The sequence below is a fragment of the Perca fluviatilis genome, chromosome 21 (assembly GCF_010015445.1).
Source record: "Perca fluviatilis chromosome 21, GENO_Pfluv_1.0, whole genome shotgun sequence".
NCBI lineage: Eukaryota > Metazoa > Chordata > Actinopteri > Perciformes > Percidae > Perca > Perca fluviatilis.
In genome coordinates, this window is record NC_053132.1 from 8,724,743 (window position 1) to 8,740,857 (window position 16,115).

The following is a 16,115-nucleotide window of genomic DNA, read 5'->3' on the forward strand; positions in this document are numbered from 1 at the left end:
CAGTGTGTTTGGGGGAGGAGAGGGGGCAAGCGAGAAGGGACTGGAGGGAGTTGTCAGTGAGGGAGAGTAAAAAGTTTTGTCTGCAGGCTTTTAGAGGGTGCTGTGTGTGGTGTTAACTCAATCAAAAGGTGAATTATACCTCCTGAGACACTCAGGTAACCTTTCATTATGGCCCTAATCCTTCTTAATAACAGAGCTGCAATGTCGGCAATGCCCCATTAGACAGAGAACCACTGAGAGGGAGAGCCATTATTCCCCACAGGCCTGTGGAAATGTGAACACACAACACTCACTCACACACGCTCGCAGTGACAGATGAAATCAATCACAAATTCGACTTGAGCGAGGAAAACGCAGCATACACTCCCTCATACGGAGACGGAGACACTGAAGGAGAGTAAATTGTGTGTTTATGTGGGATCACAGTTTCTCTAAAGTTTCACTTTTGTGACTGAAACTGATGCTATAAAAGCAAACTCAAGACGGAAACTGGCTCTTCGGAACAGAGGATCGACAAGACAGTAAACTTGTTCTTTTCATCTTCAAAGTTTGTAAAAAAAAAAAAAAAAACGTTTGACGTAGTCAAGTTATGATTTCAATACAATTTACTTTGTGATGTATGAGGTTGTAATTTATCTGCATTTAAAGATTACATTTGAACTTGTTGAGGGTTTTGCACTTCTTAATATATAGTCGGCACATCTAAGCATTAAGTCCAACTTTTTTAGAAAAGAAAATCCTGTTTTACTATTTAGGGAAGCTCCACTGAGCCTTTCTGTAACTTGCAAAAGTGTTTAAGATTTGCAGCAGACCAATGTACATAGCCTACAATAATGCATAATTGAATTATGAATTGTAACAAATATAACTGAGGTCTTAAGTTTAGACATTACAGTTGGACATTACAGAGTTTAATTGAACAAATGGGTTAAAGAAAATGCACTACATCTTGTAAAAATGTCTGAAATAAGTATGTTCAGATTGAAAATGTCTGTTTACTGAACAAATACTTTGCATTAAGTGTTAATAATAAATTAAGTTAAAGTATTGAGAGAAAACTTGTTTGAAGTTTGAAGAGCAGACACTAGTTTGAAGTTTCACAAGCAGATGTCGTTTTTATGAAGTTATATAAGGCAATAATGTTACAACAGAGAAAATGTAAATTGCAGCTCGTTAAAATGTTAAATACTTAAGATTTATCCTCGTCTAATTTCCCAGCCTAATCAAGCTACAAACCGTGATTCCACTATAGTCCTGACCAAAACAACTTAAAGGCAGTCAACCCTAAAATGTGCAACAAAATGAGCAGCCCGATAACATCTAATGAAAGCAGGCCTAATGTAGCATAATAAATCAACAGGCTGTCCAGTGCTTCACCCAGCAGCAACTAGGCCACTTTTACAAAAGTTGAGATGTTAAATAAAGATTTCTTGGTTGTGTAGACTAAACTTTATCAGTGATGTAGTAGTAGGCTAAAATAAAAAAGTTGGATAAACACAATCTATCATCGTGGCAATTTAATGACTAATAACAATATAGTCTACAGAATTTAAGCCTAGATTATAAGAGGGACGTTTATTATAGGCTATTATAATATTTCCACAGTAACTTACCTCAGTTTGATAGAATATTAATGTATGCTAAATACTTATGTCGGTCTAAAAGGTGTTCACATTTTCAGTTTTTTTTTCTCCAAACATAATCTAGTTTATTAAATATTCACCTGTACCACTCCAGTCCGTTCTCATAGTTGCGGTCGAAGAAGTGCGGCTCCGCGCCCACGGCTCTGATGTCTGGATGAACCCGGAGAAACTCCAGCAAAGCCCGGGTCCCTCCTTTCTTCACCCCGATGATGAGAGCCTGGGGCAGCTTCTTTCTCCCCTCCCCGAGCGGACTGAGTTTACCTGCGAACCTCGGCGACACTTTCCTGGAAGCAACTATATCCGGAGGCGGCAAGATGAAAGACTCCTCGGGCAGCTCCAAAATCTGCCTCGCGCGCTCATCCGAGAGGACCCGCGAGGAGCGCCTGGCGGCCCCGTAGCCCATCAGCTCCGACCCGGCGGTCCATTCGTACGCAAGTCTTTTAGTCCTCAGCGACCTTAAGTCCTCGAAGAGCCCCGTAGCCCGGCTGGAGGACGCTTTGACCGGTGAGGGCGAGGTGGTGCTGCTGCGGTCGGCGAGGCAGTGCAGAAGGAAGAGAGAGGTGAGGAGGGAGCACAGCATGACCGCCGCTTTCCTGAAGATGCCTCGGGACGGGGGGTCCAGTTTACTGATGCGGCTAAAAGCCATACCGGTCCCTGGGTCGTCGGTTCAGGAGCCACAGCCATGCTAGGCACCCATTATAGAGTCTTCTTTCCATGAAAAAAACCGAGGAGTGAGTCTTCATCCACAGTGTGCTGCTGTAGATAACACCTCTGTCTCCTCCAAAAAAGAAGAAGAAAAGAAACAAAAAAGACAAATGATACCTGCTGCACACAGGTGAGAAAGACGACGCCCAAAATGACCGAGAACAGCCACAATAAGGTGCTTCCAAGACAGCGTAGGCTAAAACGATGTATGCACTCAGGTAACAAACTCTCTTCTTTCCTTGCTCTGCGTAGGATGCCACCACGATCTTTTATTTATTTTTATCGCATGAGATGAAGAGAGAAGCAGACAGGAGCCAATGACATTCCAGGTGGGCGGAGACACGGGTGCACAGAACATTTCAGGCAAATTAGAGGGAATTTTTCTACAAAATTAAGTTGTGAAGAGGGAAAAAAATGCTGCATAGACACACTAAATATACCCACAATAATGAACAAAGAGACACAGACACATTTGCAAACTTGCAAAATGCAGAAAAATATACACATTTGAATGGATTTATTTTATTTATTCAAACCTTTATTCAATTGGTGTATTTGAGATCAACATCTCTTTTTATAAATCTAGACTTGTGCACAAGAGTGAACATATAGCCTAAAGTAAAAGCATACAGATATACTCCTGGATGCTAAAACTCATACATTCTAAGGCGTTCTAAAAACCACACACACACACACACACACACACACACACAAATGCTGTGGTCATTTTATAGATATGACTGTTTAGTGCATCGATTTGTCCACTTAAGCAGCTTGTTTTGAGATGACAAAATGAATGATTCCTTCGATCTTCAAATCACTTGAGGGATAATTTTTCTAAATGCAGCAGAAGTCAGGCCACCAAAGAAGATGCCCTCCACCATGAACTCTTTTTTTATGACACGCAGAAGAACAAAACAAGTGAAATAATGATAACGGGGCACATTATTTCTTTACAAGTGAACAAGAACAGAACCAAATGTTTCACATCTGCTCCTGCCTTTTGGGTATTACCATGAGAATGTGCAGGCAGTGCTTCAATGCTGCACAGCTCACTGCTCGAGAAAGAGGATGGAGACCTCAACACTGGGCTGTGCTGCCAGTGCCAGATGTCCCCCCATGTTGTCGAAACAATACAAGGGGGTGTCCCGCATTTAACAAATCACACCCCGTGTCTTTTCTCTGTCTCGCTGACACTGGAGAGATGCTCGACCCCGTCAAACCAACTGTGATGACACCCAGCATTCCCTCACAGAGGTCAAATGGCTTCACACTCCTTCTTACCATAGACAAATACTGGTAAAATAATGATGTTCTCTTTCTTTTCATGAGAAATCGAATGCTCCTAGAATTTCTGCTAGCACACTTTATTCATGTATTTATGTATTTATTTATTTATGTATGTGTTTCAACTGTTATAAAAGGGACAATCTGACAGCTTAGTAACTAGATAGAGGTTCCCAACCTCTCTTGGTCTGGACCCCCCTACAGAGGTCACGAGATAAATCTGAGGGGTCAGACATGATTAACGTGAAAGGGCAGAATGCAAAACAAATTCTTCCACACACTTCCGTTTTAATCTGACTTCTCTGGTCTTTCTGTGTGAGAAATTGTAAGTGAAAGTGTTAGCCAGTGGTGGAGTACTCAGATCCTTTACTTAAATAAACGTTGTGATAAGACAGTATAAAATAGGCAGTTACAAACTGCATTAAAAAAATATGTATCAAAGTTCTCATTATACAGAATGGCCACTTTTAGTGTTATATTATTATAAATTTTATATTATTGGATAATTTTCTTGATGCATTACGGTGGAGGACGTATTTAAATCCCCTCTTTAAGTAAAAGTATAAATATTCCAGTATAAAACTACACTTTGACAAGTAAAAGTCCTGCATTTAAAGTGTTACTTAAAAAGTAGGCGTATGGGCGCCCAGATAGCCAGCTGGTAGAGCGAGCGCCCATGTATGTGTTTACTCCCTGACGCAGCGGGCCCGGGTTTGACTCCAACCTGCGGCCCTTTGCTGCATGTCATTCCCTCTCTCTCTCCTCTTTCATGTCTTCAGCTGTCCTGTCAATTAAAGGCCTAAAATTCCCCAAAAAATAATCTTAAAAAAAAGAAGAAATAAGTAGGCATATTATCAGCTAAATGGATTTAAATAGAAAAATATTAGGAGCTACTTTTTGCTACTTTAACTACTGTTGGTTGTGTAGTTTAATCTGTATGCAATGTATCATATTTCATAAAATGATCCTCTGTTTTAAATTAATTAAAAATATCTGCAAAGACACAACTATAGTTGTGAAATAACAAAGTAGAATAAAAAGTATATTTCCCTCTGAAATCTATTGGTGTGGAAGTAGCAAAAATGGAAAAGCTCAAAAGTGAGTACTTGAGTAAATGTACTTACTTACTTTCCACCACTGATTGTACCCCTTGAGGCCTCTCAAAATGATTTAAATGAAATAATCTGAGAAGAGAAAATCATAGACATATTGCATTTGTGCTGAGGGACCGCTGCTAAAGACCATTGATTAATCTAATAGCACTGTTGTCATCAGTGGCGTCTGAGTAGGTACTCTAAATCTGGGGCGTGCTTTGTGCAACGTACCCATTTTCAGCCGGTTTTAATGTTTGTGCTGCGACACATACTTCCTTAGAAAAAAAAAAACAGCATTTAGTGTGTAATTACACACCCAGACATTTGTGCTTTTAGAAAAATGTGCAAGCAGTCTAGAAGGCATGTAAAAACGTAATTCGGCTTTCATCTTCGCCGTTTATCCAAATTGCAGCACTATGGTTACACTGACGCAGCTTTTTTGGAATCTTGGATGCAGAGTGTGGCGTTTTAAGTTTAAAGGGAGTACAAACACAAACTGTTTATTATCCTTTTGAATATAATCTTGCATTGACTTTGCATATTGAATAGATTCTCAGGGCATGCCATGGGAAAGGAAACAAGTGCCAAGGCGAAACCAAAATAGGAACGGCTGAATTTTGTGTATCTGATTGTTGTTTCATTGAAATGTAGAAACCATACCAAGACTTGTGCTTTCGCTCTCTCAAATGCACCATCAACAGCGAGAATATACTCATGCAGGAACTGTTTCCATTGCTGAGCTGGCCAAGTAGTTAGACTGTGTCTCAGCCATGCACATAATCTCGAGACAGGTTTATGAACAGAGGTTTGGGAGCTGTCGGTTCGGAGGAGACATCTTTACTGCCAATATAATGGCTTTACGTTTCTCGACCTGAAATCTGTGCCGATAAAATATTTTTTGGTACAATATTCATCTTTAGCTTTGGTTTTAATGGCATATACATTTAATAAGTTGGTAAAATGTATACTGGATATTGAAATATAAAAAAATATAAAAAAGGTACAATGCTCCACAGGGCAAACATGGTTAGAAACAGATGCAGCTAGTAAAAATAAGATTTACATGTGGAAATTGTATAAATATAATTTATGACATGTTCCGTGCATGAACTAAGATCAGCATCACAAATTTCCACACAAGCCGTGGGTAGATTCTTGGCTCCAGAAGTTCATCTCTTAAAACCATCACATTTTGAGTAAAATTGAAATGGCATTGCCCACTTAAGAGCTCAATTATGCTAGTAAGAACTTAAAAAAAAAAAACATAAACAGTACAAATACCTATCACCAAGATGGTTATAAGAGATTTAAAAAAAATACATTTTGATGCAACAGTTATAGAAAAGATGAAATTCCCTTCTTGGTACTCAACCTGTTAATGATATTAGAGACGCAAATTACAAAACACTGTACTTGCATGGTGTGTGAGCCATGACTCAATGTTTTACTGAAAAAGTTTGGGTTTTTTTCACTGCGAGAGGAAATGTACTCGTTCTATATACACAGCTGTTGGCCATTCATCGAGGTTGGGTTCTTCTGCTTCATTGGCAGGCCGTGCGCTGAACAGGAAGGGTTTCTATTGAGCACGGAAACCCAAATAAATTGTGCTCTTAATCAGATTAATGCTCATCTGAAGTGGGCTGTTTCTCTAAATAGTCTCAAAATGTCAACATTCAACCAATTTGAATTAAGCACAAAACCAATTACACTCCATTAATCAACGCTTTATCTCAAGATTTGTGCTTGTGGATGTTTGCCACAAGCTGAGGGGGAGGACATGGTACATAATTACTTTTTTGGGGTCTTTTTTTAAATGGGAGGGCGTTATGATTAAGTTCATATACATGTTATACTATTTTCAAAGGAAAGCTATTACCTTGAAACATAATTCTTTTAATTATCCTACAAAATCTGATGCCATTGGTTATCCATCAAAACCAAAGCTTAATTAATTTATGCGTATATGGAGGTGATACATTCAAGATTAAACAACCTCCTTGTGCAGTATGTGTGATGCCAAAGCGTGTGCTGTTGTATCCGAAATGAGTCTCACAGCAGCTTGTGTATGGTGTGTTTCATTTTGTGTCACATTCCTTCCTCCAAGAGGCAGCAGGATGCAGCTGATTATGAGAGAGGCATGCAGGGCGGGGAGGGGAGGGAGGCGCTGTTCCAGTTGGAAGCTCATGTGGCTGTTTGTCCATCTCTATAGGCCGATAATCAGGTTTAAAGACAAGCTAGTGTGGGTACAAAAACGGTAATGGCACATATGGCTGGCTGTGTTGCATCGTAAACAATTTTCAAAATGAATCTTCAAATGCACCTGGCGCTAGGAAAACAGTGTCAAGCTAAAGTATGAAACAACCTTTAAAAGCTCCGCATGGGACATTTTACCAGCATGCAAAAAAAAAAAAAATGTATTAATTTAACATGAGATGAATATTCAATACTTAAAGGCTCTGAAAAGTTGGTTTCTCAATAACGTTAAACATTCATGACTGAATAAGACACAGTCAAAGTTAAAGTTCAGAGAACAATCCTCCTGAGGTATGATTTATGCAGAGTTTGTATAGGCAGTGGCCTTGCAACTAAGCAAACAACACCAACAACTGTCGTCATACCCCCCCACCCCCCCCACCCCCGCCCCAAGTGAGCCACATCAAACCAGTGAGAAGAGCAAAGACAAAAATGTTGAAAAATAACAAAAAACTGTTCTAACTTTGGCAGACAGTTGTGTTCAGGACCCCATCACTCAGGGTATTTACACAATGCTCTCAGCGAGGCTAATTTTTAAGATAAGATAAGAACAGTTTGGTTCGGCTTGGTCCTGTTTTGAATGACATCATTTATGTCAATTTAGGGGTGGTTGGGTAGGTGGGTGAATGGGGCCGAGAGATAGGGCGGGGTTGTGTTATATGTGTATATCTGTGTGGGTGTGCTACATTTTCATGTATGAAAAGTGCTATATAAATAAAGTCTGATTGATTGATTGATTGATTGATTGATTGATTGATTGATAAGATAAGATAGAATTCATTTACTCGTCACAGCGGCTTAATGCAACAACACAGCAAATAAGAAAAATACACATTAGGCGCCTGGGTAAAGCTCACCCGGTAGAGCACTTGCCCATATACAGAGGCTTCATGTCTAAGCTGTCCTGTTTAAAATAAATGCCTAAAAATGCCACAAAAATTATCTTAAAAAAAAGAAGAAAAATACATTTTAAATATAAATAGAAAATAGAAAAATTAGAACACAGTAATAAGGCTAAATATGTACAATATAAACACTTCTTTTATACACAGGTGGGAAGAATATAGATATACAGATGAATATGATACAGATGAATAGGAAATGGAATATTGCACAGTTGGGGGCCTATAACACTGTTTATACAACATTATTATACTGTCCTGTTTCAAAGCCCTCAGGATAGCCCTCTGTAACCAGGCTGCAGGAAGAAATCCTAGCTTCATTTCACAAAGAGCCACAAAGTCCAGAAACAATTGCACACCATGATGACCTTTTAACCCTGCTTTGTGCCTGGGACAAGGCCAAACTGTGGAGACGGTGTTGGCTGATATGGGATTGATATTGGTGTTCAAATGACCAGTGCAGATGATGCGTCACATATGAGCCCATTAGAGCCCCATTGGACGGCTGCGTGCTGTGTTCATTAAAAAGCAATATGTGAAAGTCTGATCTGCCATTTCCTGCAGATAAGTATCTGCTCATACATCCAAAGAAGACAGTTAGGCTGTGGGTTGTTTTAGCCACCACAGAGCAGGGTAATCACAAAGCATAGATCCTCCAACTGTGAGTTCAAATTAACCATGTTGCTAACAGAGCCTGAAATAGTGTGGGATTGAGGGTTAGGGCCTGCAATCTGGCCAGGATATCTTCACGCTGTTTGCTGCCGTAATGCGATGATGGAACCCAAGCAGAATCGATTAAAGCAATCATTTGTTTAATCAGGTGTTTTTCTGCCTGGATGCAATAACGGTATGACGTTTTCTGTGATGCTTGTGTTCTGCTGAATACCCTCGGCCTGATGCAGTGCAGCACATGCAGAGGAGCAATGTCTTTATTTTGGCAATTGACCAGGTCTCATGTCAAATAACAAAAATGGAAAAGATATAAGCTATATCTCTGAATATGTGATGTTGTGGTTTCAAGGCACTTTTGAGTGTGACGCTGCACCAGCAATACCACGTTATCCTTCTCACCTGTTTACTTTGAAAGCGATATCAATCCCAGGCATGACACCTCAAAACGTCCATCTGTAAATGAGCTCTGTGTGGTCTTCAGCCCACACCGAGGCCCAACTCAGCCCCGGCTTCTATACATTGATGGACATGTGAGCGTCGGAGAGTCGTCCAAGACAAACAAGGCCCCTTAGTTTGTGTGATTATTGTGCATAGCTAGAATAATTCTCAGTGAAAGTCGAGCAGAGGATGACGGGGGCAGCTGCTGTCAGAGTCAGGAAACGTGAAGGTGTGCAGCCTGATGTATGGAGAGAGGCTGTTTTTGGAGATCCTAGCCCAGTCTCCTTCCCATTAATGAACTCCCTAAAGGGTATATGAGCAGAGATGCAGTGATAGACAAGACTGTGGTGCTGGATATGGCGGATATTGCCTAACCTCTAGAGAGGGCTCCATAGCTAATGACAAATGGATGGTTGAAGTGACGGGAAAGAGATTGATCACCTTACATTTTACCCCACAGATATTCCGTCTTTGAGGTGTGCCGTGATATTAACTCTAACCTTTTATGGCTGTCAGATTTAAGACATTTTTTTGTTCTCAGGTGCAACCAGGCTGGAAACCACACACTCTACAAACACCTGAGATTGATCCTTCCCCGTCAAAGAGGTCATGAGAACTGGGATGACTGGCAACGAGAGCGTGCCAGTGAGTACGTTTGGGGTGAAGCTTAAAGGGATCATGTTACATCTGATGTCGTCACCAGACATCCTGAGAGGCACGAGGGCCACTAATACAATGGGCAATTTGTTAGCAGTCCTGATAACTGCATGCAACAGGCCACAAAGTCTAATATCTAATTTCTCCTTAATTAAAACAATAACTTGAAGGCAACTTTTTGATCATAATGCCACAGTAGATATGATAAAATACGTTTAGGGAGACTAGTAGTAAGTATTTACATTTTAAATTCCAGCACTGAACAGGGCTGATGAGTAGGAAATTATGTTCTAAGGTGTTTTTTCTTTGTCAATTGGACAATAAACTCACCTTCTCTTACTGCCGATGAGGCTACTTTTTTTTCATCCTTCATGCTTAGATGATATGCTTACCTCTTGGCCCACCATGACAATATTTACATCAGAGATAATCGTGCCTGTTCACATGGAAAATATGTAATGAAGACTATTTGTTAATGTCAGTGTCTGGCCGGGTGGTGCCTCCTGAAATAATCTGAGCCCTCTGCCATTTACGGACTTATTTTTCAGACACGTCAGAAGAAAGTCTAATTAAATTTCTGCCTTGGATGACTCGTTAATAGGAAATGAAGCGTGGGTGATAGCTTGTTAGCTGGGGCACATAATCAAAAAGCAGTGACAAGGTTGTGTTTGCATGCGGCTGCCACTGTGTGTCTTTTTCTAACCTCTTCCTTAAAATGATTGTTTTGGCTTGAAAAATATTGTAGTACTATTAAAGCATTACAGCTTAAAGGAGCTCCTAACATTCCAGACCTTTAGTTATGTTGGATATGAAAACTCTATAATTGCTCCCTTTTAAGAAGACGTAATTTCACCATGCATCAGGAGTACTGATTCATCTAAAAACAGGTTTTTATGGTAAAGGTTAGATACAGTACTTTAATTAGCTAGTTCAGACTTTAGTTGCATGTTAGAACAAGAGACTCAGGAAGTCACTGAACGCAGCATTGTCATTTACATTCCTGCAGACGTGTGCAGATTTCAAAATTCCCCCAAAAAAAAAAAAAAAATATATATATATATATATATATATATATATATATATATATATATACATTTGCATACTTACACATACATACCCCAAAAAATCTTCAAAGAGAGAAAAGACATTGTGTGTTAAGAAGACACCACCACACATCATTTAACCAAAACAGGTCTCGAAGCAAGTGCTAATATGAATGATCTTTTCCATATATTCCCTTATAACCATAATGAATGTCTTTTAAATCTTTGTTAATGGGGGACACTCCAGGGATATAGTATTGCAATTATATTAAGATGGGAGGCTCACAACAGACAGATTAAAAACGAACTGTAAAAATCTAAAAAACAGAGGTGAGATATCCTGACTTTTAGTCCCAGGTATGGGTCAAGCTCCAAAACACTTTGTCAAACCGACAAACCCAGGTTGTAACAAGTTTTCTTTTACTAGTACAGTGCCCGTCCAAAACGTGCCTGTTCGGAACAGGCCGATTGCTTGGTATTGCTGCTTGCTGCTTTCTTGAGAACTGCTCATCCAAACAACTTCACACTCAACACTGTGCTTCCCTGGGTCCTGAGCAATACACCTGCCATGACATAGTTGTGTCCCATAGGAATGCTAGAGTATTCACATTCACAGGCAAAAGCGTTCCAAAAGTACAGTAACATCACTGAGGCTTGAAATGTTGGAGTTTGCCACAATGCAACATCTGTGGTCTCTCTTTTTTCATCTGCTCTTGAATGTTCTGTAATGAGGGACGGAGAGCAAGCTTTCCCCAGCATACTGTTCAGTGGTGTAACAGTTAATAGGGATCCTCTCTCAATACACTACGCAGTGTGTACATAACGCACTACTAATAAATATGTCTTGTGGATCTCAAGAGCTCGCACTCGATACTGCACTTCCTTGGGTCCTCAGCAATACACCCACCAAGCGTGAAGTGGATCGGATCAACGGTTGTTGAAGGACAGACATGCAGACAGAGACTCCTTCCATTGAAGTCAGATTCATTTTTGTTCTCCAAAACGAAGCTAAGTTAACCCTGTTGACGTTATTATTTTCAGACTTGACAAAGCTCCTCCAGAGCCACAGAACACATGATACAACTCTTCTCACAGGTAAAAAATGTGAGGAGTTAAAATCCATTAAAATCCATTAAAATCCAACAATTTATCCCATTTAAGGGAAGGGCCAGTGAACAGCTGCTGCCTTACTTCATGCAACAACAAGTTGCTTGTAACAAAGAAACAATAAAAAAAGACAGCAGCCAGTTTAAAACAGGTGATTGTTATTGCTCTTAAAGGTGCCCTGCCACACGTATTTCATTACTTTGTGGTAAAGTTCTACCATGGACTCAATTTTTTGTGGAAAAAATGCCTTGGTTACCTTGTTTCAAGCCATTCCAGCGTGGTATAGAAAGCCTGCAGGAAGACTCAGCTCGATTTGTGTCATTTCTCATTAATAGTCAACTAGCTAAGCTGCTTTACTCTGATTGGCTAACAGCTAGCCAATGAAAGCCTGGCTATCAGCATCCTTCCAGCGCATCTGGGCGAGCTCATGAATAGTAATGAGCTCACGCAACACCACGTCAGACTGACCAGCTTTTGTAATTGGCCTAATTTCTCTGCTTATTTCTTTTCAGTGGCTAGAGCTGACAGAGGGGTAGCACTTCATTTTCACATTCACGACATAACACAAACACATATGGACCTAACATATTTAAAAAAATACAAACGGTTTTGTGTGGCAGGGCACCTTTAATGTTTGAAGACACCTGTGGCTAATGTGCAAACTTTAAATGCACTCATCAATCGAGCTATAAATTCATGCTGTATTTGAACCTCTTTTAGGTTGTTCTAGCACAGCCTTCAACTCTGGAACTGTGTCTTAAATGTCTATCTTTACAACAAAGTCACTGAAAGTTAATCACTGCAGAGTAAGTAAAGTCATCAAAGCCATAAACGCTGCTCAAAAGTTAGAATTGTAACTACCTGGGGCTTTGCTGAAGTCAGGTGTGGACCCTTCACTGGGTGGAACTGCTAAAGCTATTAAGGGATCAGAGTCCCTGTGCTGCAGAACATTAACTGAGATCCATCAGCACCAGTGAGGATGCAGACAAATAATGTACACACAGCCACATATGCTGGGAAACTGGCACACACAGTCATATTTATACAAAGTTATACACATGGAGACACCCACACACATTGATCGCAGAGCCCAGACAGATGTGACTGCTCTGACACTCGAAACAGAACCACATCTGGGCTAACCGTTAGGTATGTGGATGTTTCCCAGGAGTGTTCCCCTCTATACCCCGAACGTATTGCTCTCTCTACCCACACAAGCTAGACGCAGCACCAATGTGTTGCGTATGTATGTGTGGGTGTCTTCCAATTTTCACCCAGGTCAAAGTGTCACATTCCAGACACACACCTTACCACAAAGCTTTAAGTCTGACCAAAAAAAGAGGAGATCCCTTCTCACTCTGATGAGCTGTCAAAGGAGGGGGAAATGAGAATAAAACATGGTGTTATAACGCAAGCTTTCATATCACTTTTACCGCTCGTAGGATTACAGCGAGTGATAAAATGAAAGTCTGGCCAAGGTTGTGTTAACTCCCCTTCATACGTAATGAGGATGGGGAATGCAGATGCATGAACATGCTTATTACTGGGATGATTTAGAGATGTAGCACCCAGAAAGAAGGAGTGAAATGAATTTCTTTTTCAAGGTATTTCTCTTTCAAGATTACTTTCCCCTGCTCTTTTTAATTGATGGCCTAGAACTGTGTGAAAGACCATTTTACAAAAAGGCTGAAAAAAAGCTATCATTTAATGGGAAAGAAATTTAGGGTTGCTGAGCTTCCTGCTGCTGCAACTGCACTGAACATCGCCTCTGCCCCTCCCCACCACAATGTCAGCACAACCTCATTTCGATGTACAGATAGGAGAGATAGGGCCAACACTTCTGCCGCCACAATTTGACACAACTAATTTAGAACTGGTCTTTTATGGAAGCCTGGAATATATTACCTTGCCAGAACATAATAATAATGGAGAAGCATCAATCAAACAGGGCCTGTGCACACATTGTGTAATAAAGCTTATCTCTGGGTGACACAGTCCGTCTGACTCAGCCTGCCAGCCAGAACGAAACTATATGCGAGCTCTGCCATCAGGCGCCGGTTAACACTGCATAAATATGCAGTTTAAGAGTCAATGACATTTTAATAAGGTAAAGCTGACAGCTTAGGACTCGCACACAAACACCCAGTTGTTTTCCAGAGGCCCAGAATCAAAAAATAGACAAGCTAGGAGTCCATGTCTACACAGAGTCACACTGTGAGAAAGAATGTTGTTTCTTTGAATATGCGTACCCCCCTCAGCTGTCATCACACACATACACACACACACACACACCCCTTCAAATCGTCAGACATTGGTAATACACTGACTATTGGTGTGCACCGTCCCCCCCCACCCCCTTCAAATGTTTCTATAATTTTTTCCAGGCGTTAACTGGATTCAGCTGCTCCTGAACTGCTTTGGCTCTCATCTCCACTTTCCATATTATTTAGAAGGGGCCTTTTTGTTGATGTATGGTGCTGAGCTTGTTTTGCAGGCTGTTCTCACCGGCACCTCTCAAAGTCCTCATTGTGTCCCCATGTGATGTCATGCCTCCCAAACACCTGGGAAATCCTGGAGTTTGTGTCAGAGTCTGTTTGGATGAGGCTTTTTCGTAGGCGTCTTGCATGCCTGGTGCATTTGGGACAGCTTGGTGTTTGTTAGCCATGATTAATGGTGGCAATGGGTGGGCATAGGGATTTTAGAGGGAGACAAGGCTGTCTGATTTGTCAGCTGTGTTCATTAATAACACCAAAGGTTGACATAATATCATTTCTACATTTACCTAAACTAATTATGTCACAGCAAAACTGGCATTACTCTCGAACTACCTCTGAAATGTGTCATATTCAGAATCTACTGAACAATTTATGTATTTGTTAATCACATAAAGACCCAGATTGTGGGGTCCAAAGTCGAGAACTTTCTATGTCAATGCTTTCACTCCACCTTGTCAATCAAAAGTAATGTCTGCTGTCGTTGCGTCACAGTTGCAGACAGCCACCCACTTCACAACAGAGGTCAACAGCCACTATGGCGGCTCCAGATGGGCTGGAACAACATCAGCTTCACAAACACAAACACACACACACACACACACACACACATACACACACATTTTTCCACTCTAAGCAACGCCAATTGGGGTTCTTCACTCTTTAGGGCCTTTCTGTATCAACTGGGATCTCACTGCAGTTGGCGTTGTCCCTCTTTTAGTCCCCTCGTCTTTGGAAAGAATGCCCTTCAACGTCAGTAATCCAAAAACTGCAACACACATGCTGCAGCCTTTATTCTTTATTTGGATCTCCATTGGATCCTGTTGTAGAGGGCGCTAATAACCTATTTGGTAGCCTCTGTTTACCCGCTGGCACTTAATGCGTCACATTTAGCATAGCCTATCACCCCTTGACACTCGGCCTACGGAGGAATGTGGAGATGGATACAGGCAGAATGAGGGCTAATGGGGATGATCCTCTGAACGTAGACTGTCGCTCATTGTCACTGTGGTTTGGGCATTCGTGGCATTAGAAAGATCAGTGGGAGGACATGGCTCATTGGACTACAAACATTTGTAGTCCTGCTAACTCCCTTTGTAATGAGTGAGCTTGGAGTAATGCCAACGTGATAGATCTCAGCTTATTCCTGATGCAAGTAGTGACAATAATAATGCGAAATCTGAAGCAATTAAGGCCGTAAAGCACAGAATAAAAATGCCAATATGCCTGTTTAGGTGTTTTTACTCAGTGCAGCTTTAAAGGCTACAAATCAACAAGGACAGTCATCACTTAAACATTGTTATGGAGAGACTTTGAACTTCGTCTAGACAAATAATTGGTTATTCATTCTTCTGTTTATGCATGTGTTTTATGTCCACCACAGTTTAAATGCAGGGTTGCTGATATCTCATTAGGGGACAGCCAGTCCGGTGATAAGCTGCAGTCAGACAGGATGAATCCCTGTCTCGTCTGCAGGCCTTTAGACGCCACACCCAATCCGAGCCTGGGACGCTCACACAGACGCATACACGATCACACACGAGCAAATATAAACCTTTGCACATGAGCATGCATCTACAGTACATAAATGCACACACACACACACACACACACACAGCATCCTCAGCTGTCTCAGTCTTCACAGCTGATTTACTGTCTTGCCTTTGAAAATGTGGGCTCCCATATACCTACTAAGCAGGGTACTTTTTTTTGGGATGGAATGATGGTCGTGTATCACCTCTGGTTGTAAAAATAACTTGGAACTGTGCTGCTGATGCACTATAACAACTTATTCCTTCATGCTGTATCCTTCTTTGAGGGT

The 16,115-nt window shown here is 41.0% G+C and overlaps 1 protein-coding gene across 1 annotated transcript in view; it reads right to left on the reverse strand.

The window, feature by feature from the left end:
- Window positions 1–2,607, reverse strand: part of LOC120550934 (heparan sulfate glucosamine 3-O-sulfotransferase 3A1-like) — a 33,203-nt gene extending 30,596 nt beyond the window's left edge. Inside the window, exon 1 of the mRNA XM_039787936.1 lies at window positions 1,724–2,607. Coding sequence (XP_039643870.1) covers window positions 1,724–2,289 — 566 coding nt within the window. The 5' untranslated portion in view covers window positions 2,290–2,607. The remainder of the gene's footprint in view (window positions 1–1,723) is intronic.
- Between the last annotated feature and the right edge of the window lie 13,508 nt (window positions 2,608–16,115).